The sequence below is a fragment of the Chondrus crispus genome, genomic scaffold, assembly GCF_000350225.1.
Source record: "Chondrus crispus Stackhouse genomic scaffold, scaffold_37, whole genome shotgun sequence".
NCBI classification, from domain to species: Eukaryota; Rhodophyta; class Florideophyceae; order Gigartinales; family Gigartinaceae; genus Chondrus; species Chondrus crispus.
This window is the reverse complement of record NW_005179283.1, coordinates 58,462-81,456: the sequence shown is the minus strand read 5'-3', so window position 1 is coordinate 81,456 and position 22,995 is coordinate 58,462. Positions and strand designations below refer to the sequence as shown.

The following is a 22,995-nucleotide window of genomic DNA, read 5'->3' as shown; positions in this document are numbered from 1 at the left end:
ATCTAACTAAAAAGCCCCCAGGGGGGGTTATACTACACGGCCCCTCCCACAAGTGTGAACGTCCGCGTTCACATGTGCTTGTAGGGTGACTCGTGCTTTCTTCCCAGACTCGATCCTCGTTTCCCTATCGCTCCCTCGCCTGCGTTCGTTCCTCACTTCCTCGTGCGTCGTGCTCTCCGTTCTTGTTCACCCCTTCTGTTGGCTGTCGTCCTGTCCGAGGCGACGATCGCGTACAAGGCGCTTCGTGCGGCGCCTTTACGGTTCGCGCCTCTCCCCTAGCGGTTGCCGGCGGTCGTCACTCTGCGTGCCCATCATGCTGTTCGAACATGGCTCTCTTCGTAGAGCAACGGGAGGTGCGAGAGTGAACGGCTCCTCTCGTACGACCGCAGCGTCCGATGCGCGGAGGTCCGCCCGGTGTGTGATCGGCATTCACAATTGCGCTCGCGACGGTCGCCTCACTGGCGGCGCCACTCCCCATCGGGGAAGTGCGCGGATTCGTAGTCGTCCGCTACCCTTCTTCTTGCCGCTCGCCGTCGAGGCAAGAGCGGGAAGATGCGAAGTCCGTTTTCTATCTGGCGTACCTCGCCTTCGTGGCGGGCGCGCCGGCGCCATCGGCTCCCGCCACACGGTTCGCAGCATTAAAACGGCGCGAGCGGGGGCGCTCCGGCGCCTGTGCCCGGGCGGTGGCGGTCGGTACCGCCCCCCCTCCGTCGTACTGTAGACTTGTCGGCCCTCGCCGTCCGTGGCGAGGGCGCAGCGCGCGACGACGCGTGACGATGGTCCTTATCCTTCGGGGCCCTCGCCACCGATGGCGAGGGCCCCGCGCGTGACGACGCGCGACTACGATCCTTATCTTTCGCCACCCTCCCCACCGATGGCGAGGGCGCGGCGCGCGACGACGATCCTTATCCTTCGCCACCCTCGCCACCGATGGCCAGGGCGCGGCGCGCGACGAATGCGCGGCGCGGTCTTTATCCTTCGCAACCCTCGCCACCGATGGCCAGGGCGCGGCGTGCAACGACGCGTGACAACGGTCCTTATCCTTCGCAACCCTTGCCACCGATGGCGAGGGCGCGGCGCGCGACGAATGCGCGGCGCGGTCCTTATCCTTCGCGACCCTCGCCACCGATGGCGAGGGCGCGGCGGGCGACGACGCGTGACGACGGTCCTTATCCTTCGCAACCCTCGCTACCCATGGCGAGGGCGCCGCGCGCGACGAATGCAATTCTCTTTGGCCCCCTCGCCGTCGGCGGCGAGGGCTCGTAGGGCAGCGCGGTGTCAGCGCGCGCGGCGGAGCAGCATCGCGCGGGCGGAAGGAGGGAGCAGAGACGCAGGGCCGGTAGTGAAGGCAGGTGCCGCGAGTGCGTGTGCGTTTCTGTCCGGCAACTGCTGCAGAGCGCATTCTCTACAGTGCGACACGCATGCGCGCGCGCTGTCCAGCCCTGCACGTGCGCAGAAGCGCATTGACCTTGATTAAATCCCACAAAAAAATAATTCCAAAAAATAATTTTCCCGCGAAAACGTATTTTTGCCAAAAAAAATTTTGCCAAAAAATTAGTCCCCGGTGTGGGGTGGTTATTGCCAAGTGTCGGGCGCGACGCACGTATCGCTGCCCTGTCATCGATTACATGTGGCTCGGTGGCGCTTCCGGCACGTGCCACCGGCGCGTGGCTGTGTAATTTCCCATTCACCCTTAATTTCATCTGTTTTTAATCTTCTGCCGTCGGTGGCGGCGGTTTGCCAGAACGGTCTGTACCGAATTTACAGTGCGTACCGCAGGCTGACGGTGAGGCGGGTCGACAGTTGTGGCACGAGTTCTGCGCCGACGTATTAATTGCGCGTCGGGCTTGTTCACCTCGTCCTCACTTGGTCGGTACCTTGAGCATGGGTACGCCTCCATTGCTCCTCGTGCCTTATTTTAGGCGCCCCGTTCGTTCGCGTACTCACGCACCGGCGCCAGGTTATCGAGGCGACCCTTTCAGTGGGCATGGCACGCTACAGAGCGCTTGAAATCCCACGCCCTACCCCGCGAGTTGGCGTTTAACAATTGGCGATTCGAGAGTTCATGCAGATCGCTGCTGCGCCCCTGTGGCGGCGAGGGGATTCGGGACCCCCTGACTCATGCTGTCGTGTTAATACCCCTGTGGGCTACCGCGGTTCTGGTCCGTATTGTCGGCTGGGAGGGTCCGTTGTTCTTCTCCGTTAGTTGCCGCTTCCGCTGGGATTGTCATAGGGCAGCCCGTACTGCTTGCTCTCACGTGACTTCTTCGCGTTTGCGTGCTCCTTTCGAGGATCTTCGTCCGGTGTTGCTCCTGGAGTCGTGTGACTCCCTCCCCGTCGGGGGAGGTTGGACGACCGGTGTCCTTGCCCCTTTATTGGAATTTTGTCCAACCGCGGTCGGTTACCTTTATCCCAAAAGGAGCGGTTAGGGGCTCCCTTCTCAAGCGTGAACGTCCGCGTTCACGTTTGAGTTGAGGTCCATGCCGGTGCGTCTCCGGAGGCGTTGGGCGTAACGAGACACCAACTCCTCCGGGACGTGAGTCCGCGCAGTCCAAGTGGGCGTGTCGAAATCCGCCCACTTGATGAGGAACTCGATAGTTCCGTCTTCCATATCGCGGTGCTTCAGTAGTCGCTCGACAGCGTACTGTGTCCCCTCTCTGACCTTGTCGGCGAGGTCAGCTGAGGTTGTTGTGCTCGCTCGTAGTGCGTCCGTCGGCGGTGGCGCGTATACGCAACGATCTGCGGAGACCCGCTCAGTGACCCCATCACGATCGATCGTGATGGTTCGGTAGTCGTTCGCGAGGACGCGGTAGGGCCCGACTGCGGGGGACGCGAGCTTGTTCGAAGTCTTCCCCCCGTCGGTGGGGTTGAGGTATACGTACTCTCCCGGATGGAGTCGCGAACTGATCCGTCGTATGCGCTTATCGAAGTCGCGCTTGTAGCGAGCCTGCGTCCGTCGCAGGCTCCCGTAGGCCCTCTGGATTGTCGAATCCAAGGTCTTGAGGAATTCGGCACGTTGGTTCCCCCTGTCGGCAGGGGGAACGTCACCGTCGGCTCGTCGAAGCGAGAACTCCGGCGGTGGTCTGCTGAGCACGAGCTCGAACGGCGTCGTGTTGGTAGTGCGGTGTACGTGGGAGTTATACGCATACGTAAGCAGCCCCACGTACATGTTCCAGTCATCTTGATGCTCGCCTACGTAGTTGCGTAGCATCGCAGCGATCGTTCGGTTGTATCGCTCGACTTGCCCGTTCGTCTGGGGATGGTATGCCGATGTGTAGATATTAGTTATCCCCAGGACACGGCACGTGCTGTGGAAAAATCTGGCATTAAACTGCGGTCCGTTATCCGACAGCAACGTGCGCGGGACGCCGTACTTAAACACCCACGATTCGCAGAACGCAACTGCGACGGTGTATGCGGTTATCGTGCGAAGCGCAACGACTTGCGTCAGCTTGCTAAAGCGGTCCGTGATCACGAGCAGGAACCGTTTTCCTGACTTCGTCTTGGGAAGCGGCCCCAAGATGTCGATGGCCAGACTCTCGAGCGGCCTCGTAGCTGGAAACAATCTCAATCGGTTGAGATGTTTCCTCAGCTTGACCCGGTTCATCGCGCAGGTTCGACAACCTCGCACCGTGGCGGCCACATCTGCGGCCAGATGGGGCCAGTAGTTCTCGCGACGGAGCGCGTAGTACATACGGTTCTGGCCCGGGTGCCCTGCGATGACCGGGTTGTGGCACAGGCGAAGGAGCCTAGCGCGGAGCGTCCGAGGTACCACCACCTGCACGATAGCAGGGTCGAAGGGGTGTCTCCGTTTGAGCACCCCCTGGTGGTCCTCGAAGAACGCGGAGTCCCGGGACTCTGACTGTCGTGCCAAAACGGTTTGGCAGAAGTCATCCACGCGTTGCTCTTCGGCAATCTCCTCTAGCGTAAGAGGAGCCGGAAGGTCATTCTGCGGAGGGGCGACCGAAGAGTCGGGCGCGCCAGCCTCGTGGTCTGCGGTGCGTTCGATGTCGGTGGCGTCCAACCCGTCATTCTCCTCCCAGAACGAGTTGGGTCCTTGGAGAGCGGGGGCTTCGAAATCGCCCCTCGGCTCGTCGCGTGCTCGGGCGCGCGACCTTCTTCGTGAGCTGGCTTGGTTCCGTGTCGTCGCGAAGATGTGCTCGACCTCGTGGTCGCAGCTCGCGATGCAAACGTGGCCGGCGAGCTCGTTCGATACGTCTCGAACGGTCGTGCCCGCGTCGAAGGTGGGAATGTCGTCATCCACCTCGACGCTGGGGCGAGGGTCGTCAGCGACTCTCGGCGACACGAGGCGTGACAGGGCGTTCGGTACCTGGGGCACGCGCCCGGGGCGGTACTGAATGGTGAAGTCGTATTCAGCCAGGCGTAGCCGCCACCGGGTGAGTCTTCCGGAACTCTCGGTGAGGGACATGAGCCACCTCAAGACGTCGTGATCCGTTCGGACTGTGAAATTCGTGCCTTCAACGTACGGCCGTAGTGTGCGGACGGCCCACACTACGGCGAAGCATTCGCGCTCGGAGCGCTGTAGTTTCGTTCGCTGTCGTTCAGCGAGTAAGACCAATACCCAACGGGGCGCCAATCGTTTGGCTGGTCGTGCTCTTGGAGCAGTGTGCAGCCTAGTTGGTAGGCGCTCGCGTTGGTGTCGATCATGTACGGTCGTCCATGCCGAGGCAACGCGAGGATCGGCGGAGCAATCATGCACTCCTTAAGATTCTCGAACGCCTGGAGTTGATTCTCGGTAAGATTATAGAAGTCAGGATCGGAATCCTTGCGCGTCATATCCGTCAACGGACGGGCTATTTTCGAGAAGCCCTTAACGAAGCGGCGATATATGTTACACGCCCAGAGGAACGAGCGCACCTGCGTCAGCGTCCTCGGGAACGTGAACGTTCGGAAGGCGTCAGCCGCCGTATCGGCCACGCTCAACTTACCTGGGGAGATGACGTGCCCCAGGTAGTGTACCTTCGGTTGAAAGAAGCTACACTTCTTGAGCTTGAGGGAGATGCCAGCACTCCCTAACAAGCTCAAGACAGTGTCGAGATGCTTTGCGTGTTCCGCGTCCGTACGCGAGAACACTATGACGTCATCGAGATAGACGAGGCATATTTGCCAGCGAACTCCGGAAAGGATAATATCCAATGCATGTTGGAAGGTGGCCGGTGCCCCTTTTAGTGCGAACGGCATGTGCAGGTGGCGAAACGTGCCCATGTGCGTCGTAAACGTGGTCTTATCCCGGTCCTCCGGAGCGACGGGGATCTGCCAATAACCGGAATTGCAGTCCAACGTCGTAAAGACGGCTGCATCTCCTAACGAGTCGATGCAGTCGTCCATCCGGGGCAGCGGATACGAATCCGCTGCCGTCTTCGCGTTGAGACGCCGGTAGTCCACGCAGAACCGAAGAGAGCCGTCTTTCTTCGGGACGAGCACCACCGGGGACGCCCACTCGGTGCTCGCGGGTTCGATAACCCCTGCGTTCAGCATTTGGTTGACCTCCTTGGCAACCATCTCGCGCATGGCGGGCCCCTTCCGATAGGGCATCGAACGAATCGGTTTCGTTCCCGGTTCGAGAGGGATGCGGTGTTCCGTGGCTCGGATCGTTCCGAGCGCACCGCTCCACAGACTCGAATGCTTACGGAGCATCTTGAGTACGTGGCCACGGAGCTTGTCATCGTCGATGTATGACAAGTCCACCTCTCTTTCCGAATCCATCGGTGGATTTTTGGGATCCTTTTTGTGGATGTTTACGGTGCCTCCCGCCGTCGGTTGGTCTCTAGGTGGCCGATCGTCCGCACCCACCTGTTCCCTCCTAACGCTCTCTAGCTCATCGGAGCTTGGTCGTCCAGCTCTTGCCTTCCCGACTTGATCGGTCAAGTCGGTCAGGTGTAGCGCGTGTGCGACCCCCTCGCCGACGCGACGTTCGGGCGTCAGGATCGCGAGGGGGTTGCGCGTCGCATACCCTACGACGGTGTGCTTCGGAAGCCGCCTTTCCCGTCGCAAAAAGTTTGCGACGAGGACGTCGAAGGTCTGATTCTGCAGTACCTCGACGACACCGTTCGTCAGCCTCACTCCATGTCGGTGTTGAAGTGACGGCTTCGGCTCCATGAATACGAGGCCCCTCCCCGCAGTGGTGACGCGCACTCGGGCTTGCGACCTCGCGGGGATGGTAACCCAGCGGGCGATTCGGATCGCCTGCGGGGCCTCCTCTCGTACATCGGGCCGTCTTGTCTGGCGTCCGCTACGCCTGGTACGGGGAGTCGGCTCCCCTTTTTCGTCGACGATGGCAACAGAGCCGCCTTGGCGCAGCTCCATCCGTTGAGCCTCGATGTCGATACATCGCACGTGCGTATCGATGAAGGCCGTGCCGAGGAGGACCGGCACGGCGAGCTGGTCTGCGACTACGAACGGAATTTGGAACACCGTGTTCCTCAACCGCACAGCCAGGCGGACGACGGCCGAAAGCTTGAGGGGGTTGCTATTGGCGCCTGCCAATCGTGGCAGAGGTGCGTCGTGCACGACGTAACGCGTCCAATCGGGGGGAAGGTCGGCCTTCCTCACCAGATTATACCCCGAGCACGTATCAACGGCGATCGTGCGGGGTTTAAATGCATTTCCCTCTGTGGCTATCGAACCGAGGACGTTGTATATCTTCGACGTCATAAGGCAAATGACGCCGTCGACAACCTTCGGGGCGGCCTTATCTGTGAGGTCGTTCCGTCGGGGCCTTCGATTTCGGTGCCGGCCCCGCTTGCGTTTCCTTCTCCCCCTTTCTTGGGGCGTCCGCAGATCAGTGACGCCCCCCGGACTATTCGAGTCCGTACGACACGAACCCTTCTCCGGCGACCTTGGGCTCGCGGGAGTCAGGGGGTCGACCGAATCTTTTCGGTCGTCGTTGCCCCCGTCGCCATTGTTACGGCTACCCGGGACGTCGGCTGTCCCGGTGTCTTGTCCTCCTAACGTCGGGCCTTCGGAGGCCTCGACGTGCGCTCCCTCCTGTATCGGCATTACAGGAGCTCCCGTGATCGCCTCCGGTAGCGGGGGATGTATTATCCGACAATACCCCCCGTGTTCTCGGCGAGCACGCGGGGTCGGGTCTAGTTCGTGGGGAAAAGACGGCTCACGCGACCGCGTGTACGTAACCGTCTTTAACCTTTTTTCGAACTACCCGTGCTATCGGAGCTAACCTCCTGGCTATCGACAGCCAGGTCTTCTTCCGGTAGCCGGCCGCGTGGGTCGGGACGATTCCCCCACTGCGGCTCGGCGGCCGTGGCGAAGTATTCGGGTACTTCCGGGCCTTGACCTGCTGCGTCCGGTCGTCGCAGGATATGGGGGACGAAGCGAGTCGGCTCGCCTTCGTGACCCTCTGTGGGTAGAGGGTACGGATCCTCTACCCAGTCTTGCAGGTACATTATCGCATTTTGTACCTGTTGGAGTAACCGAGAACGGTCTCGGTCCCCTCTCTCTCCTTGGCGCGGGTACCTTATGTCCGCCTGACGGTAGGTGGGTCGATCCCGACGATTGACTTCGTTACGACGGTACCCGCCTCCACGGGGGACGAAGCGTGCGCCCCCACCCGATCGGTTCGGGAAACCTTGACGCGGGGGACGGTCCTCGCCCGCCGCCTGCTGGAGGAGATTACGCGCACCGGGGCGCGTCTCCATCTGGTAGCGGTAGTTCCTGTACGCCGTGAACATTCGTTGTTCCGGCGACAGGAACGGGCACGCGTACATGGCATGCCCGCACGTACGGCATAGCCAGCACACGTACGCGCTGCCGTCCGTTGAGGCGAAGGTCGCCGCGTGCCGCGCCTCCTCATCGGTGAGGAGGGGCACGCGAGGCGAGGCGCTTCCCCTATCTCGACCCGAGATATCGAGCTCGGCGACGCCGGGGTCCGTGCCCTTTGCCACTCTCGGAGTGGCCGCGAATGCGGTCGCGTAACTCGATGTCGTTCCGGTCGACATCGGTGAGGGGGTTCGTGCCCCCACGGGCCCTGCTCCTTGCGTAATGAGGACAGGGTCGGCCTGCCACTCATCCTCCCCGATATGGAGGGTTGAGGCGGGCGAACTTGTCGCGGCGGACTTCGTAGTCCTGCCAGCCCTTCCTGCCGGTTTCGAATCCGGCAGAGGTAAACCGCGCCGGGCGCGGTACGTTGTACCTTCCGCCGTGGTGATACGGCGGATGGTCGGAAGATCGGTCTTCTGACTGCCTGGCAGCCTTTGCACAGTTTCAGATACTGCGGCACGGGTTGCCGGTGCCAGTCCCCGCACGAAGTAGTGCGCGAGGGACTGTTCGGAGAAGACTGCCGTGCATCGGAACGCGGCAGTCTCGAGTCGGTCAGCAAACGTGCTTTCCGTCTCATGTCATTGCTGTCCCGCCGTAGCGACAGCGTCGTACGCTTCACCTAACACGTCGTTCGTGAGGTAGCGTTTTAAGAATTGATTCACGAGCCCGGGCCAGCTCACGTCGTCGTGGAGCTGGCCGGCGCGGAGGCCACGCATCGTATAACTCGTATACAGGCGCTCCGCGTCGCGCTCGAGGAAGTGCGCGAGGACTCGTACCGCAACACCTTCGGTCAGGTGTTGCTAGTTGAAGGTGATTCGGATATCCTTCAAGAACGGCAGCAGCTGGATCGGGTCGGTACCGTCGAAGCTGCGCATCGTGGGACGTATCCCACGACAGCGTTGGACGTACTTCGCGATCCGTCCCGCGTCACCCGAGGTAACGAGCCTCGAGGTGTTATCCAAGCGGTACATACGATAGTCAGCAACGGCGCTGAACTCTTGGATCATCGTATGTACCGGCTCGAGCCCGGGTTCAGCGGGACCCAGCGTGCCGAAGGAGGTAACCGGTAGCGTACGGACGTCTACCGGACCTGGATGCTCGGCGTAACTCGCCGGCGGATAGCCGCCCCAGCGGGGATCGACGGAGAACATCGGTTCTCCGGATCTGCGGGCGGCTCCTCCACGGTCCTGTTCGTCCGCGTACGATACGCGGTCCACTTGCCGCCTACTTCCGACGATAGGCGGCAAGGCTTGGGTCTCAGACGCGAAGTTCGCGTCTATCCGAGGACGGCTTCCTTCTGCAGTCCGACTGGTAGCGGCACTAGTCGGACGCCAACCTTCGGGGGCGGCGGCGCTCGGAGATACGGTACCACCGGGCCCTCTCGGGGGGGCACCGGGTAGCCTTTCGGCCATGGTACGTTCCATGTCACGAGCACGCCGACGAGTGGCGTTGAGCTCAGCGGAGAGGTGCGCGAACGCACCCAATTGCTCTGCGGACGGAGAGGTTCGGTCCTCGGGTCGTCTCACCGAGGTCGGCCTCTCAGGGCGACCTTGCCCGGACGGTTGGGGCGAGGCGAAACGGGAGTCTTCGACGAGCACGATCCGCGAGTGTAACTCGTCGATCAGTGCTCGGAGATTCTCTAAGGACTGCGTCACTCTATCGAACCTCCCTTCACGCAGGGAGCGGAGTTCGGCCATACATCGAGTGTATACATGGTCCGATACATCGATCCGAAGGGAAGTACGGACTTCCTCGATGTATTCGGCTATGCATTCGAACATCGCCGCCGCTCTTTCCTCGGAGGATCCGAGCGACGGTTCGCGGTCACGAGGACCTGCGTTGCCGTCGCCCGACGGGGCGGATGGGGACTGCACAGCGGCCGGACTCAGATCCGCCGCTTCGGAGCGGATCGAGGGCTCAAGCTCTTGGCTCATATCGACGCGATCGGTTCGCGGAGGGAAGCGGAAGTCTTCTCGGAGATCGGACTCCAGGGTCTTCTAGGTCGGGAGACCACTGTAGCATAAACACCCCCAGCGGAGAGGGGTGTATGCACAGCTCGACGTAGACCCCGTCCGATCGGGAAGACGGAGGTGAAGCGGGACACCAGCTAACGGCACCGGGCAGCGGGCCCGGGTAGCGTGGTAGAGCGGGAACGGGGAGGACGCCGGTACGGGCGAGCGGTTTGACGCCTCGACGCCCCGGCGCTGTACTGGGTAACGATCCAGTACCGACAGGCGGAGGCGGAGCCGACTCGTGGGCGTACCACGCGCGTCCTCAACCCGCGCTCGGTGCCGCTCTAAGGTAGTTAGCGAGCGCTACCTTAGAATAAGCGGGAAGTCGGACCTTGACGGTCGGTGGGTGACAAGTCCGTGCTTGTCCCCCTCCGCCGCCGTCGGTCCGCTCCATATTTAATATACAAAACAATCTATCATAGCACTACAGTACCGAGGTACTGTAGTGGGCTACTGTAGTGGGCTACTGTAGTGCAGGTCGGCCTGCACTGTAATACTGCCAGCTATGTCGAGGCTGACAGTACACGTATTACCCGTGGTGCGTGCGCGCTTCGTTCGCGCGTGGTACACGTGTGCACGTGTATGCGTGTGTCCGTTGTCTCCGTGGTGTACACGTGGACACGCGTGGTTGTACTGTAGAGCGTCGAGCTCTACAGTAGGGGATCCTGTTGTTGATCCAATCTAACTAAAAAGCCCCCAGGGGGGGTTATACTACACGCGGGGCGGTGCGGGTTCGGAGACAGGTTTAGAGGTGGTTTATACGAAAGTGTACGGGAAGGCGTTCAAGGACGGGCCAGGGCCGGACGCCGTGGGGCAGTTCATGAAGCCCGGGTTTGTCGGGGGCATCCCCGGGAAGTTTAGTCCCGGGGAATATGGGAGGGGCATGTCCCATGCAGGGTTAGAGCAGAAGTTCATCTTGCCGCATGGATATGGGATCAATCATTAAGTCAACTAGACGCAGCTAGGGGGCGGTTTGCAAGCGGTTGCGGGGCGAGAAGGTGGTCGTGGGGCGGATGGTGGGGAGAGGTATTTTATTGTGGAGCAATGGTTGGGCATCGGGTGTATTGTACTCGGTGTGGGATGAGTTGTGGGTTGGTTTAGATGGACAGTGGATGTTGGTTAGATGGTTGCCGGTGAGGATGATGCGGAGTTGGGCTTGCAGATGTAAGGTTTGTAAAAGGTGAACGGAAGTGAATGCGGAGCGCCAGAAACCCGAAGTGCCCCTTGCAACTCTGCTCCGCAAGCAGCTCGCCAGACCCCTTCTGCTTCATTCGCGCATGGCAGCGCACGCGGGCGAGGCGCCGAAGCCGTGCCGCACGCGCAGCCGCGGCGCGCCCTGCGAGAGGTAGAGCGGCAGGGCGCGGAGAAAGGCGAGGAGGAAGGCGGGTGAGGGCATGGCGGCGAGCTATGCGGGGCGGGGCGGGGAAGAGCTGGGGAATGTAGACGCGGCAAAATGGCGGGTTGAAAATCGCGTGACCGCGCGTCACTGTATGTCACCGTAGTGGGCAATGGGCGGCCTCTGATTGGCGCCCGACGGCTACGATTTAAGGCCGTGAGGGGTGCGGGGAACGAGTGAGCGCTGTAGTCGAGTTGTTCCTGTAAAACAGAATTCCATTGACAATTTGCAGTCCAGGGACTACATCGCTCACTCCCAACATAATCATGACTACTAAATTGGCACTTGTGGTGAGTCCGCCACATAGAAGTGAAGAAGGAACACCAAGCTCTCAAAACCTCAATTATGAACTGAACCTATACATACTTGACGATATTCCACTCGTTCGAGGTTCGCGTCCAAGGCCGCCGGCTAGAAAAATGTTGGCTGAAGGTTCTTACAGAACATTGCTTATATACAAAGTCGGAGAACAAAATTTGAGAAGGAGTTTCACCATGTTTAAAGACATTAATAGCCTGCCTCTTCTAGGCAAAGGAGTGACGTTGGAATTCACTGATATTGAAGGTCTCATGCAACGGCTGCTGAAAAAATTTTCGATCACAGTGGCCGTTCGCCGACAACTCGATTTTGACTCAGGTCCCCCATACAGTTGCAAGCGGACCACAGAAATCGTTTACCATTAGACCTGCTGGTATTGCAGAAGTGATAATGGAACAGGCGCGGCAAAAGATGCGACGTTACGCTTCTGAGCTCTCCGAAAGCCTGAATGACAGTCAGCTGGAGTTTCTCGTGTCATGGGCGTCGTCAGCTGTAGCGTACTACTCCTTGCATCCCAAAGGAAGGGATTTGTTACTACACATGTATTGGAAAGGGCCTCACAATTATAGTGCAGGGAATGATGACCCCTCACGGTTCATGGCAATGAACTTCTTTTGTCAAGGACCTCCGGGCACTGGGAAATCTCATGTTGCTACTATCCTTGCCCTGGCTGCAATTGACCGAATCCTTGGAGTTGTCGAGGAGCCATTGAGGGAAGGAAGCTCATCAGCAAGAAACACGGAATGTCGCAACGAGTTCAATGGACGAGTCCTAGTTTTAACTGTTACCAACGCTGCATTGGACGACATACTCATCAAGAATAACGCCAAAATTCCAAAGATAGGCTCATCAGACATGAAGCCTCTTCGACTTGGCAACAACTCAACAATACCGTTCGTCCAGAACCGAACGGTGGCACGACTTGCACGTGCCTACCAGATGAGTGAAAAGCAAATTTAGACCGGGCAAAGAGCTTTTTTCTCCACTTTCGGAGCGGCAATCGCCCTGGACTGGACGGCTGTGACATCTTTCGATTTGATAATCGTAGGGGAAGCTGCATATGCAGAAGAGACAGAGCTTGTCGCCACCCTTTCACGAATAATTTCTGCTGTCGGGGAACCAGAACATGGCACGTCCATCGTCTTCGTCGGTGATTGCACACAACTACAGCCGTTTGACGACAAATCTTTCAGGTCTTGGACAAGTCACAAACGAGCGGAATTGCATTTCTTCAACAAGGCACTCACATTCCGCTCCAAAAAAACTACGTTCCCGACTGGGAAGGAGACTCAGCACAAAGACATTTGGAACACTTCGCCTCGGTGTGTTTTCTTCTCGACACTCAAATGGGAAGTGACCAGCCAATCGGTACCCTTGTGAGCTCATTGTTCTACAATCACACCGTCAAGAACAGTGAAGGAGAACAGAAAACGTACATCGAGTAAAATGATAGAACATGAAATAACAGACATCCCTCTCAGTATTGTCAATCTTGTGGACACTCAACACGTATCTGGGAACGAATTTCCGAACGCTGAGGAGCAAAAAACAGAGGGAGGAGGATATCGAAATGAGTTTGAGGCGGAGGTTATTGTGGACATGGTAAGTGGCTGGACACGTGCGCAAGGAAGGAGTAGTGGAATTGGAATCTTGACGCCATACAATGCTCAGAAGAACAATATAATCAGTCTCTTGCAGAGGAGAGGCTTACAGAAGAGTAAGGTTGAAATGCTTACATTCGACTCATCACCGGGCAAAGAATACGATGTCGTAGTCATTTCTCTGGTTAGAACTGTGCTAGCGCACAAAGAAGGGTCGGTAAGGCCTAATCTGTTACAGTTCTACGAGAACAAGAACGCAGCTTGTGTAGCCTTTTCAAGAGCCCGAGATGCTCTTGTAGTTATCGGAAAGTGCGGGACAATCGCACAGGCGAGCCCTTCTTGGAAAAGTACTTGTCCGCCCTACGGAAAGGATCAAAGAAAGAAGAAGAAGCTTGTACATATTTACAACCGCTGTATTCAAGGCCTCTACACTCAACGAGCCGTCGTCAACTCTCTTTAGTTCCTAAGCGATCTCCATCGCCACATATTGAATAGACTAGTGTTCACTATCACATTAAATGCGTTTGCACCGAACATGTGCAATTGGGAATGCGGGTCACTTGGAGGCGAAATAGATAGCCCTGACTGTACGAGCGGCCCCCCACAGACCAAACTATCAATTTCTAAATTCAGTCTGAGCTACGAAACTGGAAGCTGAAATTTAGATGACCTACGCTCATCCAATATAAAATTGCGATCGATCAGCACTCATCAAATCTCAACTTGGGATTCGCTGCCGGTATCGCACTTTGCTTTGGGCTCATGTGTACATTTACGAGTTCATTTTATTTTTTGCGCAAATATTTTGATATTGATCTCATCTGGCCCGGTGAGCAGCAGCTGCTCTATATGCCGAATGACGCATTCCTATGTATGCCGTGTACGCGGGCCCATCAGCTGGCCTCACGATCCACTGCTAGAATAAGCATACGACACGGAATAAGTAGCTCAAATCGAGATGGTCTGCGCACAACTAAACTCAAATTGAGATGACCAGTGCCTGTTGCACCTTGTGTCTGGGTTCATGTGCAAATGTACGAGTCCATTTTAATGTTTGCGAAATTCTTGTCATAGAGTTGATCAGTCTCGATCAGCGACAATCGCCTCATCAGGGCCCTGGCACGGCTCAATACGCGTCTGAGACGTAGCTATGTTTTTACCTTTGATACAATGAGAATCCTGTACAAGGTGGAAGAAAGTATTGGTACACGAGGATCCGAAGCGGAGATCTAATGCAGGCGCGAGAGCTGATCTGTTTTTGGTGTCTGTTCCAACGTCTGGAGTGTTGGAACATGCAAGCCGAAGAAAGCACCAGTGCCCAATTGCTGCTTGTGCAATGTGATCTGTAGCATGTGATTGACGTGCTTTGAGCCCTGCACTCCCAGTTCTTGTTATGCTCACGTCACACAGCGTTACGCCCAGGAATTACAGTGAATTGGACAGGATGTGTTGGTTTGGATTGTGGAAGCTTGTCGCTGCGTATTGGTGTTTCTGTACAGGCGCCCATAGAACCCCCTGCAGCGATACAAAAGGGCAGAGTGCTGTGAGTAGCTCAAAAATGGCCATCAATTTCCACAAAAATCTGCGATTTTTGTCGTAGGATACTATCTTTGCCCGCCACCGTGTGCGTAGCTGTACAATCAGCGATGGGACCGGGCACGGTATACGTTGTTGCGATCGAGGGGAGGCTAAGGTCGCTACCTTAGCAATAGCCCTTCTTAAATTAAGGATTTTCCCCTTATGAGACAAGCCCTCAAATCCATGGCTTCTGTAGATTTGAAATAACGGTAAAATGCTATTATGTGTACACGTGGCCAGGGAGACGCAAAGTTGGGAATACGAGCAAACCTCACACCACGAGCTCTAGCTTTTCCAACATCATGGCAGACAACAGCTTCCTCCTTCCCGTTTTGCTCCTGAAGCAAATGAGCCAAACCAGTGCTCACACGGAAACCCTGATTTGTCAGGGCGTAGCTCTGTCGGGATATCGTCGAGGGGTGGAAGAAGATTTTGAGAATGAGTCTGAAGAGGAGGAAGGACCGGGGAGGGGAAACACCATAGGTGGGTCCAAAGCACCGTATGCAAGGCGTAAATCCGCTACTCTGTACGACAACATCCGTCACTTAGACTCAGACGTGTTGCTGTTTGAAGGTACGGTTCACCTCACGCGGGAAGATTTCGATGCTCTACATGTTCTGGTTTGCGATGCGTTGTTGGCTGCTATGGATGTCAGAGGTGACCATGAAGGAGAGGTTCGCATTCCTCGCCGCCGTCGTCTCGACACACAAGAAATGCTGTTCATGTGTCTTGATGTTATCGGAGGTGGGAATGAGGGAGGGGTTGGTGTACAGAGGATTGGCCATCGATATGGCGTCTCCGTTGGAACTGTGTCAAACTACTTCGGCACGTTCTTCGCGCCTTTTAAGAGTCTCAATTCTCTTCAGCCTAAGTTGATTGGATGGCCTGATGAAGGGAACCGCGCTGCTATGGAGGGTTTGATCATAGGATTTCCGAGGTGTGTGTTCTTCATGGATGGAAACAAGAATCGGCGCTGGAGGCCAGGGCACGGCGCAGAACAAGAACGGGCATACGATGGGTACAAAAAGGCCCATGCGTGGTCGGTGTTAGTGTTTTGCGACTTTTTTGGGCGCTTTATTCGCGTAGAGATATCGGACAAAGGATCCGAAAGCGATCGGAACATGTACACCAGTTCGGACGTCTATCGCTCTTCCGACCATTTCCTTTGTTCGGGACAGCACGGGATGGCTGACATGGGTTTTGCAGGGAAGGGGGCTTTGGTAGTTCCATACAAGAAGAACGAAAGCACAGAGTGGATGTTTAGGACCTGTTACAATCGACATATCAGACGGCAACGAATGGTTAACGAATGGGGGATAGGTTTCATCAACAACAGGTTCCGTATATTTTTAGGGCGTTGGCCGTTTGAGAAAGATCTCTTTCCGATAGCGTACAACACAGCTGCTATGCTTTCTAACTGGCAGTTCGATAGGACGGGTTTCGCGCTTCAGCCCAGGTCACGCTACGAAGCAAAGCTAGCAGCACATGCCGGGATGGATTCAGATTCAGATTGAAGTAAAGTTTACTGTACGAGTTTTGACTTCCTTTCGTGTTTGACCTGTCGTCGCGCTGCGTCTCCGAGAACCCTACACTCGCTGCCTCCTCCGCGCGTCTCGCCACCACGGACAAGTCCGCCTCCTTCGCGCTGCCGCTCCTGCCCACGGCGGGGTACTGATATTGGAACTGCAGCCGAAAAAAATCTATAAGGGAGCAAGGCAGAAGAAGATACGGGGAGCGAATCGAAAATTTGGGCAGGACCTCAAGATTAAACCGGAGCAGTTTAAAAGTTTTTATTGAAGGTGATTTGGACATTAACTTGTTGCAGGGGAGCTTGAAGGAAGTGGTGGTGACGAAGCGGCCCGTGCTGGTCAAGGCGGACGCGAGGGTGGCGACGGCCGACGCGGAGTTTTGGAGCAGCGAGGGAAAGGTGGCCGGGGTGAGCAGGGGCGCTCGAATTGAGGACTTTGTAGGGAGAACGGCGGGGACCAAGTACCGCGACGCGCGCGGCTCAAACATGATCATCCGTAGTGAGCACGGTCGTGTGCAGTGCTGGTGACGCACTTGCGTCTGTTACGGGCCTAGGAGACTCCCCGGAGGTGGTGTTGTTGGAGGCGGACGCAGAGGCATGCACATGGGTGTCTGACAGGGGCACAAACAACACTGGATCCAGTGTGAGAGGGGCGTCGGGAAGTGGCGGTGGAAGAGTGGTCTCTGGCTGCTGATGTGGAAGATTGTCGCTTTGACCGAACAGGTTGACGAGGATGCCAAACTGTTCGCTCTGAAGACGTTGCAGCGTTGCACTGGCGCTTGCAGCATTCGCAATACATGTCTGAGCGCGGAGGTTCTGAATGTCCGCAGCCATTCGACGACGTTCTCGAGCCTCCTGCAAATCACTTCTTCGCTTTCTGTTCTTCTCGAAGGCTTCCTTCCGTTCTCTATTTCTTTTTTCCTTCTCCACACGCGATTCCTGGGTGCGTGTGAGCGCTCTGGTCGCATCCTCATCCGTCGTCAGCATCCGTTTCGTTGCTTCTTCTTTGTAGTATAAAATAACCTGGTCCAAAACGTGCTGTGCGTCGTTTTGGACGCCTCTTGCCGCTGATATGGGACCGTCATGTTCGGGCGAACCGGTCGCTGATGCGATGAAAACCCTCTTTGCCATTTCTGAATCTGTATTCGCGATGTGGCGGACATTTTCAGGGGATATGCGATGCATACATGCCCACCTCCAGCTCATGCCGTACTGCTGTTGCTCTGCTACAATCGCACTGTCCGAATTGTGACGAGATCGCGCACTGTTGGCCACGCTCGCGCAAGTAGCGTCTAGTTTCTTAAGTTTTTGAACCTGGGCACTATACGCCGTGAGCTGGGTTAGCAGCCAAGTCTTCTCGACCTTGTTCATGACAAACCGCTGAGGTGGGCGCGAAGGGAGGCCCGGAGGCGGGGAGGGGCTGGGTGACAGAGTCACAGCGGGTGCAGAGGAGCTGCCAGGATGCTGTGGTGAGGCACTGGGAGGCGCGTCGGAAGGCGCAGGAACAGATCCGGTTCCATATTCCTCGACAGTCGACATGGGAGAGTTGGAAGGGGGAAGTGGGGAACAATATCTTGAAAAGGTGCTGATGGAAGGTGATGGAAGATAAGCTAAGCTTTTAGTCTGAGCTTGATGGTGCCCCGTCTTGTTTGTTCCACTGTTTTGAAACAAGCTGGAATTCTGACCTTTTTTGTCGTGGTAATTAAACAGGAGTCAGGTTCACTTCTTGTCCTATTTCAAAAATAAGCGCGATTTCCCCTTATTTAAAAAGGGCTAATGAATTGCACGATAATTCGCTTTAATTCTGAGCCCACTTGCCTCCTTCACCCCCGCGAAGAGAAGGCGCAACAGATATATGTAGCGGACCACCCAAGCTCGTCAGCGCTAATCGCCAACGGGCTGGATACAAATTCTAATAATTTTGGCTGTTATTTCACTGGTAGCCAATGAGCTTCGTGCATTCTGTGGCCATGTAATCTCAATGAGCTGCGTCCATGTAATCTCAATGAGCTGCGTCCATGTAATCTCAATGAGCTGCGTCGTCGCCTTGATAATCTCGACAATTTTGACCCTTTGGAGTCCATCAATTGGGGTATGATAACTAGGAGGAGAGCCCAACAATTGATGGTCTCGAATTTCCCGTACTCCGAGTGGAAAGCTCCTTGTTCGGGTTGGTGTCAGAGGGCACAGGAGAAGGACGCGCACTCGACGAGGGCACGTGAGGACGGCACCAAAGAGATACCCGAAGCTTGCAAGTCTCCCTTTCGCACAGGGAAGCTCGCTCCACCTCTATTTATTCCCCTCGACCCCGGCCCTTCGGCCGCTCTTCGCACCCCTTCATACATCTCGTAGTTCTATCATGAGATCGAAGCTCCTCGCGTTCGCACCTCGAAAACACTACAGAATGTAAATACTAAATGGGATTTGCATTTCAATTCAGCTTCGCTTTACTGCACTTTCATGCTCTTCACGTCCCTTGGACATGCATCTGAAAGTGCATATCCCTGAATGGACACTCACTGTCTGAGATTCACACACCTGGATACTTTGCCAGACATACAATCTGTCCAACTGTCCCACGTGTATATCTTACAGGTACTCTTGCTTACAGTGAGTTGCTGCCACACCAACAGCGCCCACCACAAGTCTTGGGAAAGAATACGTAGCTCTTCCGGTCCCCACCCAGCCCACGCTTCGAGCCGCCCTTCCTGTTCCCAAACCACAGCCTCTACATCCCGACGTCCGACCAACGATCCTCCCCCTCTACGATGTGGGCGACGGACGGCGTGGCGAGCGCCATTCAGCAATGCCAGGCACGCAAAAGCGTGCTGCTCATCCTGGTTGAGCCTCCGACGCGCGTCATGCATCCGACGTCTGCCTCCGAATCGAGCGCCGACCTTCTCTCGCGCCTGGCAACCTCCTCCATGCACACCCTCACCTTCTCGAACCCTTCCATCGCCGCCCTGACTCGCCTTTCCAACGCCGTCTGCCTGCGCTTCCCCAGCGACGACGCCAACCCCAATTTCACCGCCTTCTCCGTCTACTTCAAGCTCCACGCCAACCCGCCCAACCTCTACTTCATCGCCCCGCTCACGGGCGAGACCCTCCTGCACAACTCCGGCTTTGTGTCCCCGCAAGCCTTCGCCCACGCCCTCGTCGCCGCCACGAAAACAGTGTCCGGCACCGTCCTTACTGTCCCGGAAATACCCCGCTCAGAGCCAGAGCGGGCTGACAAGGCCGCTGACAAGGCCGTTTTTGCTGCGTATCAGGAGGAGGAGGATACACATGCGGAATGTCACACGGGAGTAGCAAGTCCTTCTCTGCCGAAGACAGAGGAGCGAGCGTCTGCGGCAACCCCCGACTCCCCCACATTCTCTCGCCAATCGTCCGGTGCCCCATCGCTACAATCCGAACCTGTCTCAGCCTCGCTCCCTTCACAATCAAAGTCCATGAAGCTTTCCCGTCCGAGCGCGACCCACCCACGCGAAGCCAAACTCCTCGCGCGACTCCCCAGCGGAGCCCAGGCCAAGAAGACCTTCCCAGCAACTACAAACTTCTCAGCGGTGCGGTCGTGGCTATCCGAGGAAACCCAGTGCGCCCCGGCCTCACTGCTAGTCTCAACGGCGTTCCCGCGGCGGGTTTTCGATCTAGCCCAAGATCCCAAAATGCTTGAGGAGCTCGATCTAGTCCCGTCCGAAACTCTCATCGTTGCGCTTGAACGAAACAGGAGCAACGCAGGCCTGTCCGCGAGGAGCAGCGCGTGGCAGGCGTCCGGAATCAGGTCTTATGCGGCAGGCGCGCTCGGAGTCCTTGGAGGATTTTTTCGCTCTTTCACGGCAGACAATCCTGCGCGCCAAGAAATTCCGGACGATCAAAATGCGGCGGCCGGACAGATGCCTTCCGCCCTTCAGATGAACCGTCCGCGGCCTACCCGACGCCAATTTGATGATGACGAGAATCTCCTTTCGAACGGGAACAGTACGCAGTACGGTTGGAACCCGAGGGATGGAGAAGAACCGGAAAGTTGAAGTGTTGTGTCGCACGAGGGATGAGCCCGTCAAATTTCTCGCAGACTGACGTGAGGCTGTTTTGACGAAGCGCACACCTTGTTGATTACATGGCGGTCGCCTCGCTTCGGCTCCCAGACAACAAAGGCAGACAGTCAGCTTCTCTGTCGTTATGAAAGGCAAATGCCAACGAATTGCAAGATGCCCCGCCCGACATCGTGTCTTCAGCGGGATAGCTTTACGCGGCTAATGGATGATTATGATGTTGACCCTAACCTGCCCTGCATGAAGGCGTGCTGCGGCCGATCGTCTACATCCAAAATTGGTATCCCTACGGAGCTGGAGATGTGACTCATCGCAAAAAATCGGAGAGTTAAATCATTCTTTCATATTGCAGGTGCAGCAGCATCAGAGAGAACCTTTCGTGGCACTCTTGTTGATGCTCTGCTTTTAAAGCTCTCCTTTGGAAAGAGGTACTGAAGCATTGTTTAAGGTGCATCTCCGTTTCAAGTTAAGTCTTCTGCGTTGATCCAGGAAGTCATTGTACAGTTCGAATGCAGAGACGGCCGCCACTGGAAAACTTCCGTGAGAGAAAACCGATTAGCATGCATTATCTCTTTCATGCTGTCCTTGTTGCGATTTTCTTTTGTAGCGTTCATTCCGGTAAGCGCGCTTCAACGAATGGTGCTACAGTTCTAGTGAGAAGAGTTATCGATTTCAATACTGGTTTCACTACAGCAACTTCAAGAGATGTGAAGTTTGTGGCGAAGAATCAGGCATCTTGTGAATTGTCGTTGATATCACACGCTGATCACGTACTGTCCGACGTACGCGACTCAAAAGTCTTGGCTTTGAAGATGTTGCTTCATAGAGGCAACAAGACGCGGTTTTTAGAAAACCTGAGAAAGGCTGAGGACTTACTCCGAGGGAAGGGCTGCCCAGCTGAAGCAGTGAAGCTCTCGCTTGGTACGAGCCTAGGTGGCTTTCGGAAAACGTATTTGACTGCATATTTCACGATGAATCTGCCGGATATGAGCCCGCTTCCGGTTTTTTACGGGGTTATCGATAAGACATGCCGAGTGGAGATCCAAAAACGTACGAAGAGGTTGATTTTGACGAACAGTGATCTCTTTGAGCCTCCGAGTGTGGATGCAGATCCAAATGCTGTCAGCAGCGTCAGCATCGCGATGAATTTTGGGGCTAAAGGAATTGTTTTGGATGTCCGAGACGATGCCAAACTGAATACGCATGGCCTGCTATCGTGTACTGAATCCCAGGAAATCAGTCCACAGTTCATTCCCCTTCGTAGCGATGTGCTTGTCGGTGATATTCGTACAATCCTTGTAAGCCATGAAATAGGTGTGGAGCGGAACCGTGCTCGTTCGTTCATGGTCATTGGTTTTCATTCCTCAGACTTTCCGCAATAGAATAAGGAAGTGCCCTGAGTTGGCACGGTGTTAATTACCTCGCAAACTCTCAAAAAGACGGTTCTTTTGTCGGACATATGATGGGGTGTGGATCTCAGAAGTAAAATAACCTTTATTTCTATTTGTATTGTTTCCAGAGAGAAGGTTTAGTGGTAGCTTGCAAGGGATGTGAGAGTTTAAGGCCGTGAAGACCCGAAATGGAAACGTGACGAGGAGTTCACGGGACATTGCGATCTCTGTCCCGGATATCACGACCCTAGCACAGGAACGTAGACCTGAGCGCAGGTGATAGACGAGGTGTCGTTCGGGCTGGACCTTTTGGATACTACTTTTTGTCCTGATCCAGCGCATCTGTGTTCGGGGCTGTGCCCAGGGACTGCGTTGTGTGCGTACAGCGCAGGAAATTGACCGTCATTCACGCTTTGGCAAAATGTTCGAACTGTGTGCCACAAAGAACGAACGTCAGCAGCGTTTACGTACAAACAACTGGGCCTCACGACATAAGCTGCTTGCTATGCATCGAAAAACGTGGATTCCTTTAGCGAGAGGGCGACTACATACATAAAGCGTTGTATCTCTTTGTTCGTCGGGGCAAGGAACTGCAAATGACGTCAAAAGCTGTCTGCGTTTGGAATAGGAGCTGAACGCCAAGTGCGAGGGACTGGCGACTTCTTCGCAACGCAAGATTTCCCTCGAAACCGCACTTCTACAGGGCCCCTCTAGATAGTCCCGCATGTGAACGGAAAAACCAACGGCAGCTGGTCGACACGCACGCGACGCCATCAGAGGCTTTTTCAGGGTCGGACGATGGCAATTCGCACGGACCAAGGCCCGCAGTCTTTCCGACAAGCGCCCACATAAGTAATGCATCTTCTCTGGCAGAGTGAATTATCTCTATCTCTTTGTGCTTCCCAACCTCGTAACAGGCGCCTCAACCGACCTTCCCCTTCGGTTTTCAAATTTGTTCAACAATCGTTCTCAATTCTGGTCTCGCAAAATGTCCAGTGTACCCTTTATCCTCTTGTACCTCCTGCTGCTCGCATGCGCGGTCACGGTGACACGCGGTCATGAGGAGCTCAGCATGGACACGCCCGTCGAAACAGTGACAGGCGAATTGGTGCCGCTGCGCAACTGCATCTACAAAGCAGTGTTGCGGAAGTCGCTAGTGGGCATCAAGAAAGAGATGCAAACGTACGGGATTTCGCGAGCGGAAGCCGAGGCGTTCTGCGTGCACATCGAGCAGCACCTAGCGCTGGAGGCCGTGGAGAGCGCGGACGTCGTGTGTATATCGGAGACAGACCTTAAGAAGGTTGGGCGAGCACTTGGGGAAC

The 22,995-nt window shown here is 56.1% G+C and overlaps 4 protein-coding genes across 4 annotated transcripts; 2 read left to right on the top strand and 2 right to left on the bottom strand.

The window, feature by feature from the left end:
* The first annotated feature begins 18,998 nt into the window (after nt 1-18,998).
* On the top strand, nt 18,999-20,258 carry CHC_T00006145001 (hypothetical protein). The gene has a single exon (XM_005718246.1). The coding sequence runs from the start codon at nt 18,999-19,001 to the stop codon at nt 20,256-20,258; it is 1,260 nt and encodes a 419-aa protein (XP_005718303.1).
* Nucleotides 20,259-20,494: 236 nt separating this feature from the next.
* On the bottom strand, nt 20,495-20,593 carry CHC_T00006144001 (hypothetical protein). Its single transcript, XM_005718245.1, has one exon. The coding sequence runs from the start codon at nt 20,591-20,593 to the stop codon at nt 20,495-20,497; it is 99 nt and encodes a 32-aa protein (XP_005718302.1).
* Nucleotides 20,594-20,610: 17 nt separating this feature from the next.
* On the bottom strand, nt 20,611-20,736 carry CHC_T00006143001 (hypothetical protein). The gene has a single exon (XM_005718244.1). It carries the CDS (start codon nt 20,734-20,736, stop codon nt 20,611-20,613), a length of 126 nt encoding a protein of 41 aa, XP_005718301.1.
* Nucleotides 20,737-20,791: 55 nt separating this feature from the next.
* CHC_T00006142001 (hypothetical protein) lies at nt 20,792-21,664 on the top strand. Its single transcript, XM_005718243.1, has one exon. It carries the CDS (start codon nt 20,792-20,794, stop codon nt 21,662-21,664), a length of 873 nt encoding a protein of 290 aa, XP_005718300.1.
* Nucleotides 21,665-22,995: the final 1,331 nt, after the last annotated feature.

Excerpts from the sequence above, each read along its gene's own strand:
- CHC_T00006144001 (XM_005718245.1), bottom strand. The coding sequence starts at position 20,593 with ATGAGTCACATCTCCAGCTCCGTAGGGATACCAATTTTGGATGTAGAC.
- CHC_T00006143001 (XM_005718244.1), bottom strand. The coding sequence starts at position 20,736 with ATGCACCTTAAACAATGCTTCAGTACCTCTTTCCAAAGGAGAGCTTTA.
- CHC_T00006145001 (XM_005718246.1), top strand. The coding sequence starts at position 18,999 with ATGTGGGCGACGGACGGCGTGGCGAGCGCCATTCAGCAATGCCAGGCA.
- CHC_T00006142001 (XM_005718243.1), top strand. The coding sequence starts at position 20,792 with ATGCAGAGACGGCCGCCACTGGAAAACTTCCGTGAGAGAAAACCGATT.